The 20,666-nt window shown below is 36.2% G+C and overlaps 1 protein-coding gene across 2 annotated transcripts; it reads left to right on the plus strand.

Moving 5' to 3' along the window:
* The first annotated feature begins 851 nt into the window (after window positions 1-851).
* Window positions 852-18,894, plus strand: tmem87b (transmembrane protein 87B). 2 transcript variants are annotated; one of them, XM_079843586.1, is made up of 20 exons: window positions 852-1,013; window positions 1,943-2,003; window positions 2,092-2,183; window positions 2,269-2,403; window positions 5,586-5,642; window positions 5,736-5,780; window positions 5,883-5,976; window positions 6,754-6,815; window positions 8,746-8,929; window positions 9,803-9,902; window positions 9,990-10,083; window positions 11,712-11,783; window positions 12,857-12,965; window positions 13,045-13,103; window positions 13,195-13,298; window positions 13,381-13,454; window positions 13,563-13,633; window positions 16,700-16,752; window positions 16,836-16,866; window positions 17,155-18,894. In XM_079843586.1, exons 1-20 carry the CDS (start codon window positions 876-878, stop codon window positions 17,194-17,196), a joined length of 1,677 nt encoding a protein of 558 aa, XP_079699712.1. In that variant the 5' UTR covers window positions 852-875; the 3' UTR covers window positions 17,197-18,894. The 2 variants fall into 2 exon arrangements, with proteins under 2 accessions (XP_079699712.1, XP_079699713.1); XM_079843587.1 differs by lacking the exon at window positions 11,712-11,783 and adding an exon at window positions 10,255-10,326 and having other exon boundaries at window positions 854-1,013.
* The last annotated feature ends 1,772 nt before the right edge of the window (window positions 18,895-20,666 follow it).

Raw genomic sequence — 20,666 nt, forward strand, 5'->3', positions numbered from 1 at the left:
ACTTTAGTACCGTTGGTCTTATTGACATGCAGTTTCAGTTGCTATCATAGTCCACTATGACATTGGTGTACCTTGAAAAACATGGCCGTAATTTTAACTACACAATAAACATCCAAAGCTGTAACTGCAATGGTTTTGCATAATTGCTATATTTTGGCAAATCGTTCGTTACACGAAACTAATGTGCCTTCGGCACCGTGCCCTGCTGAAGGTACTCAAAAATTGAAATTAAATTATATTATAAGCAATTACATCTCATTACAACTCAATGTATTTGTGGATATTCAACCTTTTTTGCTTAAATTTGTCTCCAAATGTCTTAATTTACTCATTTTTGCATTTGAGCTGCTGCTAGCTTGTTTTCTTCTGTTGTGCTTAGCCCTGATAATTGTTTGAAGCTATATTTATTATTAATATTCCCTAACGGAAATTAATCAATGTTTTTATTATAGTAAAAGTGTAGTAACCATGTTTTTTTGGGGGGAGGATTGATTACCATTTTTATAACCACAATTTTATTACAAATTAGTTAATGTGGTTACCATGGTTTAACTACAAAAAAACATAGCTTTCGTTTGTTTTATTTGTAATTAAACCATGGTTAATTTTCGTAAGGGTTATTATTAATGTGTTAAATGGAAACATTAATAAATGTAGGCGCACTGCATGCACAAACCATATGTAATCCATTTTAAGCCTGTCAATAACATGTCAATAATGTTTTAGTTGCTATTGCTTAATGTCAAATTTATGAGAAAGGATGTTTTGAGACGTGAACGAAGCGGAACGAAGACATGACGTGTCGTGTCACGCGCACGCACAGGTGTGTGTGTCCGCGTCCGCGCGAGGGTTGCGAGCGTCTCTGGTCAGTAAACATGGCCGTCGGAAGCTGCCGGTGGATACGGGACAGCTGGCGTTTGCTCTCTTTTATCCCATTTTTATTCATCATTTCATCTTTAAATGGAGTTAACGGCGCTCCAGAGATGGGCATGTGGACTATTACAGTGCTTAATGTGAGATTGGATGATATTTTTGATTATAAATAGACGAGATTGAGCGAAGAGGCCAAATGCTAACAGCTAATATTAGATACCATGGCATATTTAGTTTATGGGTTATGTATGTTTTTACGTTACTGTTGTTAAGACAACCACTAGAAATTAGAATAAAACGTTATGAAACAGCTGTCGGAGTCATTAAGATTATGAAATACTGCTAAATTGTTGGAGTATATCGCTAATGTGTGTAACATGGGGAATCTCTCTAGCTCAGAGATTCAAACTACAGCTCTGCAAAACGTAATATTGTGCTCTTGTTACTCATTTAACAGACATGAAGGGCTGCAGTAATAAACCCCATTTGAGAGATGATATTGAATAGTGCTGTCATGATCATATGTTTGTATTTTACAGTAAATATATATGTTTATATCCACATATGTATGGCTGGAGACACGAGATAGATTCATTCCCAGAGGAAGTTCTCTCATTCACATTGTGCCATAAATTATATTATTTACAATATACCCAGGGCAGTTTAATCATTAGCCACGAAGGACACAATGCAAAGAAGCAAGGTGTTGATAAAACAAAGAGAAAATGTGTCAATATTTGCTGTAAGACAACAGAAGAACCTGATAGCAATAAATTGAGCCTTTCCCTGCAAACTGAGGATTTTACTTTATTACTTTTGACTGTGACGCTGCCACCATATGAGCTGTGTAAAGTTTGTGACAAGGTCTTATCAAATATTTAAAGACCTGTCTAATATTTCCACTGAGGTTTCCAGTGGCTGTCCCTGTAAGACAATGCCATAACGCATTCGCAGCAGTTTAATTTACTAGTGAACGCTTTCTCTGAAAGAAACTGTAAGGTTTTGCACATGTATGTTTTCTATATGTCCTGTTACATTGTTTTCAGTAACTCAATATTCTCTTTTCTAGACATCAAGACCTTTATTAGTAAGAAAATCCATGTATAAGGACACTGACATTCAACTGAAAGGTATGTTGTTGTTGTTGTTGTTTTGCATATATCAAAGACCAAGCTTAATAAACACATTATGATTGTTATGCATTTATTCTCCTTGCAGTGACATCCTTTGGATGCCCAGAAGAAGTGGGGTTCACCATTCAGTGGTTTTTGAAGCATTACCCATGTCACAATGAGTACAACAATATTGAAGTGAGTGGCACCATATGCTTATTACAGCAGCCATGCGTGTTGTTCTTTCTTTGCTGATCCTTTGTTTGTTTGCTTGCTCGCTCAGGAAATGTATGAAAAGACGCCACTGAGCCGGGGTAAGAGTATGGACCCGAACCCTCTCGGACCCGGAGAGTTTATTCAGCACAGATACAGGGAATTGTCCTGCCGCAGTGACATGCACATCTTCCCCATGTTCAATGTACGTTTGCAACACTTGATTTCATTCAGTAATGCAGCTGCTGTTGCCTCATTTTTGACCTGCTTGATTTATTTATATTTGTGGGGGAAAATAAGTCCAGGTCAGTGTTATTTTAGTATTATTTATTCTATGTATTAATATTTCAAATATATATTTTTAAAACTGTCATTTTTGTTATGTGCTTTTGTCACTTTTATTCATATATTTGTTTAAATATTTTTATTTATTTCTTTCATATATTTTTTTAAGGTAACACTTTCCGTTTCATTTGTTAACATGAACTAAGAATAAACAATACCTCTACAGCATTATTAATATTAAAGGTGCACTATGTAACTTTTCCGTCCACTAGAGGTCGCCTATTCTAAACAAAGGCGTAGTTTGATGACGGCAAGTTTGAGCGCAGACTCTTAGGACATGTGGTCTTCACCTCACAGCGGGTGGGAAAGAATCGGGATAGGACTCGGGCAGAAATCATGTTGATGTGATTATTAACGTTACTGTAGTGAAGCAGAGCAGGAGCGAGTGTTGTGGAGCTGAGGAACCGCTGGAGCGATTGTTAGCGATTGATGAGCAGTGGGACTTTTATTATGGCATAGTCGCCGGCGGTGTTTTTTGGATATTTTACTGAAAAAATGTTACATAGTGCACCTTTAACTAATGTTCATCTCAACATTTACTAATACATTTGTAACATCATTAGTTAATGTACTGTGAACTAACATGAACAAGAACATTTTTATTATCTAACATTAATAAATGCTGTAAAAAATATTGTTAGTTAATGCATTAACTAATGTTAACAAATTAGACATAATTGTAAACGGTTACCATTTTTATTAATATTATTATTTTTAGTTAATAAAAGTTGTTTTATTTTAGTAATATCACTTAATAAATCATTTAAAAATGTGTTTTAAAATGTAAGTTTTTCATCTATTATTTACATTTATTTCTGCTTTATTTCAACTAACAAAATAAATTAATATTTAATAGTTTTGTTTAGTGACAACACTGGTCTGAGACATTTATCTATAATTTGTTTTACATATTTAAAAATAAATTCATTTTGCATTAACAGTATAAATACATTGGCTATAAATAACACATTTATTTTTGCGTTATGACTATTTTCGTGAAAAGCACATTTCCCCTTCAAATGTGATAGAATTAAAAATCGATTAAAATAAGCACAAATTTAAAGGCAGTTCAACAAATACTATCATGATGTATAAGAATCGCTCTCAATAATGTCAAATGAGTGTAGGGCTGGGCGATATGGCCAAAAAATCATATCTCTGTATTTTTTGGTTGAATGGCGTTACACAGTATATATCCCGGTATTTTCTAAGTTTTTCTATTTGGATAAAAAGAAATCTGTATTTATTTGAATAATAATTCATTTATTTCACATCCTGCCCAATGATGTCCTAGAAAAAATGTTGATATTGAAGGCTATAAACAAACATATTTTTTGAAATATGTATATTTTAGTCAGAATTATTGCGTTCCTATTCTATTGCGCTCTGTCTGTTTGGCGCGCATGCACACAGCGGCGCTCGTTCACGGAAGCCTGAATTTTAGTGGAGATTCACATGCAGAAGGCTCACCCTCTCTGGACAGCCAAATGGACATATTTGCATTACTTTGTAACATTTACAGATGGAGAATATCCCTGTGAAATGTAAGTTACGCACCGAGGAAAACCAGGGATGCACTGAAACGAAAATTCTTGTCCGATGCCGAATAATAAAAAAACACTTGGCCGAAGCCGAAAACCGAACGCGTTTTTTGCCAATTTTTTCACCATTGCATAAATTAAATAGTAAAAGTTTGCTTTTTACTATTTTGTTGCGCTTTTTTTTTATTATAGAAAAATAAAGGACAACTACAATTTAAAAAATATTTATTTAACACTGAACATTTTTTAGCATTCTAGCAGACATTATACAAACAAAGCACAATGTAACATAAAATACATTTTTTAAATATTAAAAATAAATACAAAATATATGGCTATCTTAAATGATCTTTGGCCTATTATACAGGTCTCATAATCAAATCACTGAGGGTGCTTCTGAAATCACTGAGGGTGCTCTAGTGCAGATGTTACTATTTCATTGTCACTTCTGATATTTTGCAGCGTTCAGTTGGCCATTAATCCTTTTTGCAACAGGAAAAACAATAGTTTTATTCAATGGATTATGTAGACTGTAGACCGTTCCATTTGCGATCACTAAACGTCGCTATGTCAGTTCATCGCGATCTCACAAAGTGCAAAGTTCAAGGAAGCTGCTAACAATGCACAATACATATCTTACTTACACCGATTCGTGTCTACACTTTGTTTGTTTGTTCATGAGAGGTTTTGCGAGCCTGTCACCGCTGCAGAAACACGTTGTAAATGGATGACGTTCTACAGACACAAATATGCACTGGAGCATTTGCCAATATATTATTACAGTATCAACTGAGGGTGCTCTTGCTTGCATTGGAGGGTGCTTAGACAGTGTCTGCAAACGGCCATTTGTGCGTCTATCTCGGACGCTTTAATGCTTCCACACTTCCGACATGTTTGCTGCATCTAGAAGCGTGCGCGCCTCTCTCTCACAGGCGCTGGTTGCTATATTTGATTGCGTCATTAAAAAAAGTCATTGTTCGGTTAAATTTATTCTGTCTTTTCATTTATTCATTTATAATTTCGGTTGCCGAACATTCGATGCATCCCTTAGGAAAGCACCACATTTCAAACGCATTAAACAGCGCAAGTATTGATCTGTCCGTCAGCACAAGACTTGGCAAGCTGCTTTAAACTATACGTGTTAACTATATCTTACCAGTTATTTTGAAGCCCTTTATATAAAGCATGCGTCATGTTGAGGACAAATTGTATCATGCACTTTCCCTGCATCAGCTCACTCTGGATACTCCGCTATTTTCCTCGTATAAATCTACTGTATATCGATAAAACGGTATTGCCTCATTCCATATCGTTTCTAAAAAATATATTGATATATCATACAAACCCAATATACCGCCCAGCCCTATATGAGTGTCTTGTTTACAACCTCTTTCAACTTCCTGACAATCAGCTGGTGTTATTTCATAATTGCATGTTATGAGATTAAATGTTACTTGCTTCTTCTTTTTTTTTATGTTGTCTCTTACATATTTATCTGCAGAAATCAAAAGCAGAACCAAAAACACTGAAAGCGGCTACAGTGGATGGCGAAGTACAGGTAGTTGGCGTTAACTTTTGACCTGCTTCAATCAAAAGCCTGATTGTTCTTCAAACATCTAAGAGAGGTGTATTTTTGTTTTTCTCATTTTAGGAAGGCAGTTTCACAAGTTCCCCTGTTGCTGAGGCTGAAGCAAAGGTAACACACTCTGGGACATAATATATGGCGTATTTGCCTATTTGGCAAGAGTAAAAGATTGAGGATTTGTTACGTAATGGCACATCATTTCTTTGTTTGAAGGAAAATGTGATTGCTACGACCTGGAGGGATGGGCCCTATCTGCTGGTGGTGTCAATTCATCCAAGCAAACAAGATGTCAACTGGAATTTAACCTGTAAGCCTAATTACCTTATCTGCTCGTATTAATCTCAATAAGACACGATAAAAGACTCAATGCAGATGCCGCCTCTCAGATGCATGCAATCCCCAATTCAGTGCTCTTTCACTGCTTATTGCTCTTGCATGGTCAAATACACACACATGCAAACAATTGTCAAAATGCACGTTGTGTAGAGTATTCATGTAAACACAGTCTGTTATGTCCTACACGAACGTAGGAGAAAACCAGATCATTTCATTGATCCTTAAAGGGACAGCAGCCTCATAAACGGTTGCCTTCTTTTTCATTAATGTTAATAATAAAAAATCACTCAGCCGCTTTTGACTTTGATCACGTTCGTATCTTTAATATGTATCAATTTATATTTAATTCATACAGTGAAGACAATACGTTTTATTTTTACATTTGATTATTCAATTTATGTAGTATTTCTTACTACATGCTAAATAAACCTAGGCTACTGTACCTGAAAAACATTCATCTGTATATTTTTTTTCTATTGTATTTGTTATAAAATTAGGTTGACTAAAATGGGATAGTTCACATTTAATTCAGTGGGATTTTTTTCTTAGAAACCTATTAAACTGTCTACCACAGTCAAATATAGGAAAAGTAACACAACAATAAACTAGAATAAAATCTACTATGATATTTGAACTCAAGAATCACAAACTGTGAGGTTTCAAAAGATTCCCACCCCTAATATTTAGCTGTTTCTGTGCATGTACATGATGATCTTATCTCATTGCTTGTCTAAATTGTGTGTTTTAGTCAGTGTTATGATGAAGGGAACCCACGGCTTTCTCTCTGTCACCGAATGGCCTCTCATGATCGTAAGTAGTTCAGTTTCTCATTGGCTGTGTCATTTGTTTATTGGTGCAACTGCAATATGATCAGTGTTATAATAAAATATACACTAGTTCTAAATGTTGGTGTTGGTAAGATTTGTTTATGAATATTTTTGAATTTATTTGAAAAAAAACTGTAAAAACAGTAATATATTATAATAAAGTTATAAAATATTATAGTTTTCTGTGCAAATATACTGTAAAATGTAATTTATTCCTGTGATCAAAGCTGAATTTTCAGCATCATTACGGTCACATGATCCTTCAGAAATAATTCTATGATGATTTGATGACATTTATGATTATTATCCTTTTTGAAAACGCTTTCATATTTTTGTGAAAAAGATTCTTTGATGAATGGAAATTTTCTCAACCCTCACTTTTGATCAGTTTAATGCATTCTTGCTGAATAAATGTCTTCATTTCTTTATAAAAAAATCTTACTGACATAAGTCATAATTAAATCCCTAGGCCCTGTTAAACTTGTCCTGCCCTATTTGTGCTGTGAACTAGAGGCTGACATTTTTTCGGTAAACAAAATCACTATTAATCATGTGATTGGGACGGGAGAGGAAAAAATGTCAGCCGGAGTGGGCAGGACCGGGAATCATAATAACACTATGATACCAACTATATACACAAAAATATAGTTTATATAAATTAACTATAAGATTTAATTTTGAACTCAATTCTAGTTGCCCTGTCTCTTTATGCTCTCCTGTTTGCTTTGGTGTGGCTGGTTCAGTGAATGACGGGCTCCACACAGTTGGTGGCGGTAATGCACCAAGTTGGTATGCCAATGCCAACCACCAATAATATAAGAGAAGGAGGCTTGCCCATGCACTTTGTAGCCGGAAAATTTTAATCAAAATAGAGTCATACATGAAAGCCACGGTGCACCGATTACTGTCGGAAAAAGATACCTCAGTTGTGCTCACTGACATTTCTGGGCAGTCTGAAGTAACCAAAAAGACGGCGTGAAAACGGCATACTCCAGCTGCAAGACATTTACTGCGCGTGTGTTTGCATAGATGATTTAATTTGTGTGCATTGTTTAAGCTGGCTTTCAGTTCAATAAAATAACAAAAACTACATTTTGGATTTTTATTCAGCTAAGTGGGCTGTGATCTGTACTGGAATTTTTACTGTAACTGACAGATTCCGGCCAAAAAAGCACAACACTGGAGTGGGAGGGAATGGGAGTCATTCTACTGGGAGTGGGACGGGATTTTCCCCCAGTTTTTTGGGGGGGTTGGGATGGGACGGGAGAGGTTTGAAAACCCTCTACTGTGAACATGAGTGACACCTTAAATCATGTGTCTGGTTGAGGAGAGATGTGCTTTTACTTTTCTAAGTGGACAGTTAATCTGGTGGATGATAAAAAAAAAATCTACAAAAAATCTTTACATCACAACGATGTACTAAAAAATTTAAGTTTTACAACATTCCCCGTTCAGACAGATCCGTGAAAACATTAAAAATGCTGTATTCTAATGCCCTGCCAGTAGATGTGATGCCACTTTGTAAAGAAAGACAAAGTGTGTTAATGTTGTTGTCAAGGATCTGTGTGAACGCCAACGGGGATCGTCACGACAACGTTGTAAAACTTAAATTTTTATTACATCGTTGTCATGTAAACATACCCTAAGATTTTTTAGTAGATTTTTTTTTTTATCATTAACCAGATTAACTGTTAACTTAGAAAAGTAAAAGCACATCTCTCCTCAATCAGACACGTGATTTAAGGTGTCAAAATATGTGCACTTTGAAACCCGATTTCAAAGGTTTTCATGCCACCAAAAACATGTCAATGTGCCAATTGAACGTGTAAATGAATGGCCAAAACACACAAGTTGTGTAAATGGTGAATTTAAATAAAGGAAGGATAACACATTGTTCTGTCTCTTTTCTTCAGTTCTACATGGTGATGTGTATGGTGTACATTTTGTACGCTCTGCTCTGGTTCGTCTGGTCGTCCTGCTACTGGAAAGACCTGCTGAGGATCCAGTTCTGGATAGCAGGAGTCATATTTTTGGGCATGATAGAGAAGGCCGTCTTCTGTGCTGAATATCAGAACACTAACAACGTGGGATCTGCATGTTAGTCAGAATACACTCTAACACTCTTTATTTCTCAGTTTCATAACTTCTCTTACAATGGCCAAACAAATGTGGACACGTAAATCTGAATGTCATTGGGTGAGATAAAATAGTGCCATATAGGATATTGTCATTTTTATTAGATGTACACTACCATTTAAAGGTTTGGGATCAGTAAATTAAAAAACAAAATGCTGTTAAAAGGCTTCTTTTGCTTACCGAGGCTGTATTTGTTTGAGCAAAAATACAGTAAAACAACAAGAATATTGTGAAATATTATTACAATTTAAAATAACAGTTTTCTATGTGAATATATTGTAAAATGTAATTTATTCCTGTGATCAAAGCTGAATTTTCAGCATCGTTACTCCAGTCTTCAGTGTCACATGATCCTTCAGAAATCCATTAAAATATGATGATTTGATGCTCAAGAAACATTTATGATTATCATCAATGATGATATATGTGCTGCTTCATATTTTTGTGGAAATTGTGATATTCTTTGATGAACAGAATGTGAAACAGCATTTATAAGCAACATAAATTGTCTTTACTGTCACTTTTGATCAATTTAATGCATTCTTATGGAATAAAAGTGTTCATTTCTTTAAAAAAAAAAAAACATAATTTTGACCCCAAACGTTTGCTCAGCAGTGCATGAAGGCAGCTCTCCTCCGGTACAAACAGGCATCCTTTTGTCCTCATTTTCAACACTAGAGGAATTTTTATCAATTCAAATTGAACAAATCTTTTTTTGTACAATGTTTTATTTGAAAAGTGTCCTTGTGCTATCTTTCTATAGACCTATAGGGTTCTATAGATTTAATAGTTGGTTATATTTAATAGTTTTATTCTTTATATTTGTCTCTCCAGCTCAGGGTCTGCTGATCTTCGCTGAGCTCATCTCTGCTCTGAAGAGGACCCTGGCCCGTTTGCTCGTCATCATCGTCAGTCTGGGCTATGGCATTGTCAAGTGAGTGATGAAAGCATTGATTGGCAGGTTTCAGGATGATTGAGTGGTTGTACAGTGCGTGAGATGATGATGTTTTTGTGTCCTCAGACCGCGTTTAGGCACCGTCATGCACAGAGTGGTGGGTCTGGGTGTGCTGTACTTCGCATTCGCTGCGATTGAGGGCGTTCTGAGGATCACTGGGGTAAAGCTGGCATCCTGGAGCATCTTAAACCATTCACACTTCCCCATTTTCTCTAATACAATTGTATAATTTAAACTGCTATGTAACTGTCAGGCATCATTAGGGCTTTAGAGTTGCAAGCATATATTTGTTGTCAATAATGAATGTGATTGGTGAATGTTGATCTGCAAGGGTCGCGATAATGGACCATCCCTCATTGCTTACGTTGTACTTGCTGTGTTTGATTCTTCGGCCATCTGGTTCATATCCTTCCGATGAGCTTCTCAAACCTGTTAGATTATGAAGACTTCATTTGATAACAGGGTATCAGTTTACAACGAGGTTTCACATTAGTTCTTGACATTTGTTAACATGAACCAACAGCATGTATTAATCTTAGTTGATGTCGATTTAACATTTACAACATCAAGGGCCAGATTTACTTACAGCTTGAGCCAGCGCAAACCCTCTTTTGCTGTTAAAAAACTACTAAAGGCACGCAGTGAAAAGGCGAAGACAGAGTTATTTTTGCGGCTGATCTTATTGCATATGCTTTTCTAGGAGTTTCCCTTTCAGATGCAGTATTTATGGGAGGAGAGTATTGTAAGGCCCGATCAATCGTCCCAATGAAGGCTAACGATCCGTGGGTGAAGGTCTATTGCGCGTTTGGTCTTTTCAGATGGGCAATGGGATTTAATTCCAATTCATCTTTATCTGACTCTATTTTATCATAATCTCGAATTTAGGATATAATGCCAATTGGTTATTTGGTAATTTATATTTAATAGTTTAACTACACATTTAATTATTCTGTTTAACCCTTTATTGAAATTATACTCGTTATAATCTTGTAATTATAAATCATCATAATCTACTAGAGATTATTAATAATTCCAGAGTAAATCAGAATAAATCCAAATGTAACAATTTATTAAAAGTCAGGTAAATGTGTAACGCCAATTACATAATCAATTCAAAGATAATCCATACATAATATCAAATACTCTGAAGTAAAGAATAAAATATGGATACCTGACTTCTGAAAATCACATAACACTGAGCATCTAGGAGACTAGATGTATCACTCAGCGTTACGGGCTGAACGATGTAAAAGTTCGCCTGACCCTTCTGAAAACATCTCCTTAAATACTCAGACCAAGACAGAAACCTCTTTCAAATGGAAGCATGTGTTAACAATGGGAATTTACATTAATAAAGACCAAATAGCCGAAGGCACACCCACCATGGTTTACTTGTGTGTGGGTGAGATCTTTGTACCAGGCGCACTGAGACATTTCAAACAATATCAAACATGTAGAGTATATGATATATATGTATATGTACATGTATAGTGAGAATTCACATTAAACCATGTAGATTTTGGGTGAATTCTGGAGGAGGGATGGGGGAAGCTGCAGGTGAAAGGAAAGACACGTAAATGAAAGTAATTCTTAGAGGATTTTTTCCAGTCTTACAGTATTTAAATGAATCATGCGAGGTGATTTATTAAGGTTGGCACTCGTCAATTTACTGGTATTTCCGCCATTATTTACCACCCAAAAAAAGCATGTAAACCAGACGATGAATCCGTTCCTGCTGTTTCCTATTCCTTATTTTCCTGCCTCTGTGCATCTCTCTCTCTCTCTCAGGCTAAAGACTCTGACCTGGCCCTGCTAGCCAACATTCCCCTGGCTCTGCTTGACTCCTCTCTGTGTTGGTGGATATCCTTTTGGGGAGCCGTGTTTGCGTCTTTGCCCCTGCACAATGTGTCTATTGGGCTGTAGTGGCCATATTTGTTCCTGCATGATGCCGTATGCTTTTCTTACTAAGCACAATGCTAAAAAGAATAATCCCTTTTATTTTCTGCATAATGTCTATGCGTGTGCGTCTGTTGATTACCATATACAATTTGGACATGTCCTTCTCTGTGTAAATGAATATGTTTACTGTAAAGATCCATATAATGGAAGCTACTACACTACAGTTCAAAAGTTAGGGGTCAGATAGCTTTAGAAGAAACTAATACTTTTATTCAGCAAGGATACATTAAGTTGATCAAATGTGACAGTAAAGACTTTTATAAGGGTCAGATAGCTTTAAAAGAAACTAATACTTTTATTCAGCAAGGATACATTAAGTTGATCAAATGTGACAGTAAAGACTTTTATAAGGGTCAGATAGCTTTAAAAGAAACTAATACTTTTATTCAGCAAGGATGCATTAAGTTGATCAAATGTGACAGTAAAGACTTTTATAATGGTACAAAATATTTATATTTCACATAAATGCTGTTCTTTTGAACTTCATATTAATCAAAGAATCCTGAAAAAATGTGAATATATTCAAATAGAAAACAGTTATTTTAAATTGTACATTTTCACTCTTTTCACTGTATTTTGGATTGAATATTTACTGCTTTGGTGAGCACGAGACTTCTTTCAAAATAATTTAAAAAATCTTGCTGACCCCCAAAATTTGAATTGGTAGTGAAATACTATGTTTTCTTATGCAGTCAGGTTCATTACAATTAAATATATTATAAATAATATGCATATTATAATATACAAAATGTATCAAATATATCACTTGTATATATTGTGTAGAGTATGTTTCTTGTCTAACATTTATGTGCATGGTTATACTTTTGAAACAGTGTTATAGTTGCATATTTTTTTTACGTTATTCAACATTAACATGCAACATTAAGCACCAAAATTTGGTTAATAACAGCACAGAATATTCCTAGTTTGTTGTTACTGTAAGCCTGTGTCTCATTTCCTTGACTATATCTCACATATTTGTCAGTCTGGCACAAACCATTAAGACTCTAAAACTCAGAAGAAACCCAGTGAAGTTGTCTTTGTACAGACACTTCACCAACACACTCATCTTTGCTGTTCTCGGTGAGTATAAGGCATGAAGTGTCACTGAATAGAGCAAAAAAACTCCAGTCCAGGGTCATTTATTTGTGGCGTGTTTCAGCCTCCATTATTTTCATGGTTTGGACAACAAAGAAGTTCCGGTTATCAGACTGCCAGGCGGTGAGTATCTGAACCCTCTGAGGTTACAGCTCTACTCAGATTGGAGCAGATCCAGAACACCTAAATCTGGTTCTTCTGTGTTTATGAGCAGGACTGGATGGAGCTGTGGGTGGACGACGCTTTCTGGAGGTTCCTCTTCTCCATCATTCTGCTGGTCATCATGTTTCTGTGGAGGCCGTCCGCCAACAACCAAAGGCAAGCATACTGACAATGACATCTTTATGTTCCAAATCCTATGTATATCTTCTAAAGCGGCACCCATGTGCTCTGTGTGCAGGTATGCGTTCACACCGCTCATGGACGACTCGGATGATGAGGAGATTGAAGAGTTTCTGGTGTCTGCGAATATTGGTCAGTAACACGTTATCTATAAGTCTTGAGGTTTTCACTTAATATTTTTGCACTGTATGGAAATGGTGTGGAAATGAAACCAATTCATATGCATTCTTTCATCTTCAGCTGATGGGATAAAGTTGAGGGCTGCTAAGACGGAAACCAATGGAACAGTGAAGCCTGCAGCAGCTAATCCGGTCAGTGTTAATATATAACTCTCACATATAGTTATAAAATGTATATACTTTTACAGCAACATCACTTTTTACGCAATTTTTATTCAGCAAAGATGCATTAAATTGATCAAAAGTGACAGTAAAGACATTTATAATGTTACAAAACAGAAATGTGCATAATATTTTTTTGTTTAAAATAGATACCACAATTCTCAAAATAGACCGAATCACCTTATTTTGATCGCTACCATAGACATCATTGTTGTTTATTTATTTATTTAAATGCTGTTCTTTTGATTTTTCTATTCATCAAAGAATCCTGAAAAAATGTATCATGGTTTTCCATAAAAATAAACAGCACAACTGTTTTCAATATTGTTAATAATCATAAATGTTTCTTGAGCAGCAAATCATCATATTAGAATGATTTCTCAAGGATCATGTGACTGAAGACTGGAGTAATGATGCTGAAAATTCAGCTTTGCATCACAGGAATAAATTACATTTTACAATATATTCAAAAAGAAAACTCTTATTTTACATTTTAATAATATTTAATAATATTTCACATTATTGTTTTTGTTTTAAAAAATGCAGCTTTGGTGAACTGGAGAGACTCTGTACTGTATATGTGTATACAGGGCTCCAGACTGCGACTAAATGGTCACATTTTGCAACCTTTTTTCTTGCTGGTGCGACTGAATTTGGTTGGTGGTCGCACTGATGCTCAACTGATAAGAGCTGCCATTTCTGTTACATATGAGGAACATCGGACGGCAAATGAAACAAAAGCGGAACGGAACGGCGCTACTCATTTGAGCTGTGCTGCGTGGACCATTTATCAGCTCGGAGCAATAATAGACATCGCAACGCGAGCTCATACACGGGCCGATCTCGATCACGCGACACCATTACTAAACAGCGCTGGGAGATCCAGTGAGAAAGCATTTGAATTCACCACAGTATTAATAACACCGCTACTGCGAGACCTAGTGGGAAGCGTTTGGTGCAGAATTCTCTGTTATAAACCACAGATATCAGATCCAACAGAGCTGAAGTGGAGACCAGGAGAAACATTTTGAAACATTCAGGGGTTTCAGTCCACAAATCATAAACATTCACCATGGATTTAATGTAGTAACACCCCATGGTATTGTGGAAGAAATAGTCAAATGTTTTTTTTTTCATTATTCATCTCAGGGTTCGTACAACCTTTTGAGAGTGAAATTCAAGCACTTTTCAAGTGTTTCACACTTTTTCCAGCACTTCAAAGCTCTAAATATGATCCAATTTTAATATTATTTTTAGTGTGATTTGTAAAACTAAAAGTTTAAAGGTGCTGCCATTTTCTGGTTGTGCCCCTAAAATTTTCAGTTGGGGGCCACTGTGCTCCTAGTGAAAATAGTTAGTTAGTCTGGAGCCCTGGTATATATATGGATAAATTGACAATAACAATTTTTTTGTTTAAAATAGAGATCACAATTCTCCCATGATTCTGAATAGACAACTAAACAAAATAACGCAATTTACTAGAGGTTCTGACAAACTGTTAATTGCAGCAGTCTATTTAATAAAATAATTAATTAATTTGAATTAATTTTCACACAAAAAAATCAGTTTGATTGAATGATTCAATGACTCGCTCATAAAGACTCAGTGTTTTTGAACAAATCTCTTGAATGAATGATTTAATGACAAATAAAAATGAAGTCACTTGTCTCCACCTAGTGGTGTAACCATGTAATTGGCTCAATCGTTATTCGAAGCGTAAAGTAACTTTCAAAAAGTGATTTGCTCTATTTTGTTACTTCCGTAGACATCAGAGTTTATATCTGAACTATAAACTTTTAATCCAGTCCTAGGTGTTATAATCGAGATCCCAAATCTTTTAACGATTAGTCGTGCAGCTCTAAAATATAATATAAATAACTGCCCATAATAAATAAAATAATTAGTGCTGTCAGTTAAACGCGTTATTAACGACGTTAACGCAAACCTATTTTAACGGCGTCAATTTTTTTATCGCGAGATTAACGTTCTTTTTGGTCTAACAAACTTTGTAGTTTTTTCACATGCTGTTGCAACAACTAGTAACGTTAGAAAAACTCCAACACCACTCCGGATGTAGCTAGACCGGAAACAAAACATCAGGCACGCTGCGGCTGCCCGCACTCGTTTGGGCCATTAAAAGAGTAGACGTGGATGGCAAGCGTGAGACGCCGAAATGAGAAACGTATTATGCCATGGTTTAACTCAGGGGTCTTCAACTAAAAGTGCTTGTCTTGAGCGCTGCTTTCTGCTCTGATGGTGCTTTCACACCAGACGCGAATGAAGCGTTTTGCGCGAGTGATTTAAGTCAATGCAAAGACGCAAATAGACATTCTGCGGCGCGGATTAAGCGGCGTGCATGTCGCGTCATTCGCGTCCGGTGTGAACGCACCATCAGTCTCTTCTTCACTGCATGCTTGACAGCGCGTCTGGGTCTGAACGTAGTAACTGAGCATTGCAACGTTAACTGTTTCATTATGTCAAAAGGCTTCGCGGTCCGGATGGACGCATCTCGCGGTCCGGATTCGGACCGGAGTCCACTAGTTGGCGACCCCTGGTTTAACTGCACTATAGGCGGAGTCCTAGTTTACCTTGCATGTGCACTTTGTAATTTTATTTTGTATCACCCTGTTTTGATCCCTTAGAAAGGGCTGTTGAAGGGGCTGTTTGTGCAACAAAGTATTTGTTTCACCCTTTTATTGATGGGCAGTGTTACATTGTGTGAGATTATTTGCTCCAAGTGAGAATGTTGGTGTGAAATCGAACACTAAAGTATGCCAATGTTGTTTTCAATAAAACAAACATTTGAACAAAGCAAGCCGATCCACTTTTCTATGTTGATAAGAGCATTAAAATAAGAAAAAATAATGGGACAAAAAGAAATCAAGGGACATTTAGAATAAATAAAAATGTGCGATTAATTGTGAGTTAACTATGACATTAATGCGATTAATCGCGATTAAATATTTTAATCGTTTGACAGCACTAAAAATAATACATTATAAAATGCAAAATAATAAAATATTTTAATTGTTTCAGGATGACGACTTGAAGTGGGTGGAGGAGAATATTCCTACCTCTCTTTCTGATGTGTAGGTCATTTTCTGTTATACAAACACACACACATACAAACTTCCCATGTCAGTTTCTAATTATTCACATCTCTTATTTTCAGAGCTCTTCCTGTTCTTCTCGACTCAGATGAGGTATGGAAACTCTTTTTATTTATATTGTAGTTTATTTATACTATTGCAGATGGATATGTTATGGTGTGTTGCATTAAGTATAATCGTATGGCACAGATCATTAAGGTTATTAATGTTGGAAATGAAGGGGAAAAAACGGACAAAGATTGTATTGTAAATTTTGAAATGTCAGATGTGTGGATTAGAGCATCATTAAAATGTAATTTCCGTTGTTGTATCCATCACTTGTATGTATTTCTGTCACATTTACATATACATTTGATTAATTAACGCATGATTTTCACACAGGAGATCATGACCACCAAGTATGAGATGTCTAAAATGGAGTGAGGTTGAGAAAGCAAAACAAAACCGCCCAGAGATCAACCAAACCGCTGTTCCTGTAACTGGCATCTGACCCTCACCAGAGAGCCACAGACTCCGACCGCTTTCTTCCTTTGGTCCGTTTGGTTGCCGGATTTTGGGTACATTGAAGGAATCGTGCTGAAGGGGTGGACGCATTCTAGACGATCTAGACGCCATACTACCTGAACTTATGTGAGGTGATACCTCTTTTTTGTCCTGAACTGTTGAAACGTCCAGAACTTTAAAGTCATCATTGATCTGTATAAAGAGACGACGGTCCATGTTTCTAAACTTTCGTGATGACATACCTGTCAAAATTGTGAGCGACTCATCATATGCAGAGATAATGTGTTATTCAAATGGGTTAAACATTCTTAGCACCGTTTTTTGTTTTGTGTGAGTGTCATTTGATATTGAAAAACATTGATAAGGAACTTCAAGTTGACCAAAGAGTCTTCTCCGTTTCTTTGGCTGTATATAAAGTGTTACTTCAAACATTTTGTCTATAATTTCAGCACATGATGTGAATAGTAGAATGTGTGTCGGATTTGTATTTGTGCAGGGAGTAATATAAATGCGCAGAATGATTCTTTATTTTTCATAACTATTCTGAATAATTTTACGAAGTTGTTTTTGTTTTGCACAGAGCCCAGCTCAACTTTTCACCTTAAAATAGAAACTGTCATTTATTTATTTGCCCTCGTGTTGTTCCAAGTACTGGGTTTAGTAGTGCATACGACTTGTGCACTATATACCACATCTTCTGAAATCATCTGATAGCTTTGTGTGAGGAACAGAGCAAAATGTAAGCCATTATTGGCCAAAAACCTTGCAGCATGCAATCTAAATGCTTACGTTCTGGTCTGTTCCTCACACAAAACGATTGGAATATAGTGCATTTTTGTGTTTTTAAAATGCATTTTTTTTTAGCTTGAACTTTGGTTGTATGCAAAGTAGTATCATAAAGGCTTGCAGCTTTTGCATTTCATGGAAGAAATCTAGTTATATGGGTTTGAAACAACATAAGGGTGAGTAAATGTTTCATTTTTGGGTGAAATATTCCTTTGAATGCATTTGATTTTCTTTTCTTTTTGAGGAAAAGCATATGCCTCTCCGATCTCTCTCTGTGTGGATGCATTCTGAAGCCTTAACACACTTCTGTTCTTGAGTTTTGTTCTGCAGTATCACAGTAAAATCGTCACTTTGCCTTTTCGGCCCTGGCCTCGGTTGGACATTCTGTGACAACATGTCTGCTTAACAGAACGATGTGTGCTTTACCTTGCAGGATGACTGTTAAACTTCCAAAATATGTTTTTTTATGTGTCCTATGAAACGAAACGTGAAATAACTTCTGAATTGTGTATATTATAAAGCGCACTTTAAGTTATTGTGGTTTCTTTTGGTCATGGGATGCGGTGATGCGCTTAATTTATCTGTATGAGGCTGACCTTGTCCTTCATGTGTTACTGTTTTGTTTGCTTCATAAAAACTCTTTACTTTCCAGTGGTTTTCATTGGCTTTTCTGTTTGCTAACAATCGGGTGGACGACTCGCATTATTCAAATTAAGAGCACACTTGGCGTCCAAAAGAGCTCAGGTCCTATCAGTTTTCTGTCTACATGCATGTTTATACGTTTCATACACGTTAACAATGTGGGTTGCAATAAAGATTACAGTCAAATTGAGAGAGGCGTCCAGTTGTTATGGGGTTTATTGTATAATAATATGTGGTTTAAGAGGGTTCACAATGTCCTGAAGGTGACAGAACATATTTGATAACATGATTGGCCATGAAAGCACATTTTATTTTATCTGTTCAATGAAAGATAAGCCTGTAAACGGAGGTCAATCTCTTAGATTAGTACTAGAATTACCAATATTTCTCACCAATTTATTTCTCTGAGAAGAGTTTCTTGAATGAACATATTCATCACCATGACTCCACCACACCGAGTGTTACTAATAAAATGCTCTCTAGACTAAGATTGTTGTTCCTCATCGAGTGAGACGCCATATTGTTTTGAGTGAGACGCCATGTTGAATTTAACGGCCGCAAGCGTTAAAGCGGATGAAAACTAGGCTGACGGACAGATTACCGTCGTCTTTACAATGGCAGCAAAAGAAAAGAACAAATTACTTTGATGCTGCCTTTTGTTTGTGTCTGTGTGTTTTCATTAACTCTCATTACGTTGAAACGAGACGCGTGAACATCCCTTTATTTTCGGTCGAAAAATAAGCACATTGTTTTGGAACAACATTATATAGCCTATATTATTATCATCTATCTATATTTTCAGTGAAGCCACAAGGGGGCATCCCTAACCAAATGGTGAGTACAGCCCTTCTTCATAACTGTTACTTGAATGGATGTTATAGGCTTACTGTTAATTTCTGTATGATTTATAAATGTTCTATGTATCTAACTTACTTAGCCTTAATAACTTGTAATTTGAGGAATCTAGAGCAATTTGCCCGTAGAAGTATTTTTTAAATAGAAATATGTCTTTTCATTTGAATCCATTTGCTTATCTCAGAGAAGATACTCGTGTAAATTCAGCATCATATTTTTGTTGTTGTTGATTTAAAATGAAGGGGAAAAGATTGTTCTCCCCTCAAAACAACCGCAATCTGTAGGCTAAGTCTTTCAGCTAATCTGTGAACTTTGAGTCTTAAACCAAGGAACATGACAAACACCACCAGAACTAAACATAGTCAAGATAACAATCCAATGGCAAACACATGTTTTACTGATGCATGACATTTCCCCCCCCATTGTTTCCCTTCACATTCTATATCCCAGTCGAAAATAATGACTAAACACACAGGAGTGTGATAGATGATTTAGCCAAGCGTTTACTGGCTACATTTCATACTATTACTGGATTCAATTTCAGTGAGCTCCTCACACAAAGCTACTGTATCATATGAATTCCAAAGACTTGAAATATTGTGCACATTGTTTTACACTTCATGCTTTCAGTGTATGGAAAAGAGCAGCGTGAACAGTCCTGAAAACCATCTGTTTTCCACAGAAGGAAGACAGTCATTCAGGTTTTGGAACGACATGAGGGTGAGTAAATGATCCCTTTCATTTAAATGTTTGCTTATCTCTTCTTCCCTCAAATTGTCCATGTTTATTGCTTGTTGTAAATGTTAAATGATGACTTTGGCCCTTCGGTTTTCACTGGCAAATCTTACTGTACTTAAAACCCTCTGAAACTTCAGAGTGGGCCGTTGGACCGAGAGTAGAGATGTTTCACAATAATTATGCAAAGATTTTACGGTTGAAGTGCATTGTCATTTAAAACAGGACCCGGCCGTCCTGAACATGTGCTTCTGGAAGCTTGTGGTTCTTTTGATCTTCTTATTGCAAGTTAAGAGAGAGAGAAGGGGGTGGGCAACCACATGTGGTCAACATTACTTTCCTTTTCTTTTTCGAGCAAACACGTAATTGAA

Source organism: Gobio gobio, assembly GCF_949357685.1.
Source record: "Gobio gobio genome assembly, chromosome: 18".
Taxonomy (NCBI): Eukaryota; Metazoa; Chordata; class Actinopteri; order Cypriniformes; family Gobionidae; genus Gobio; species Gobio gobio.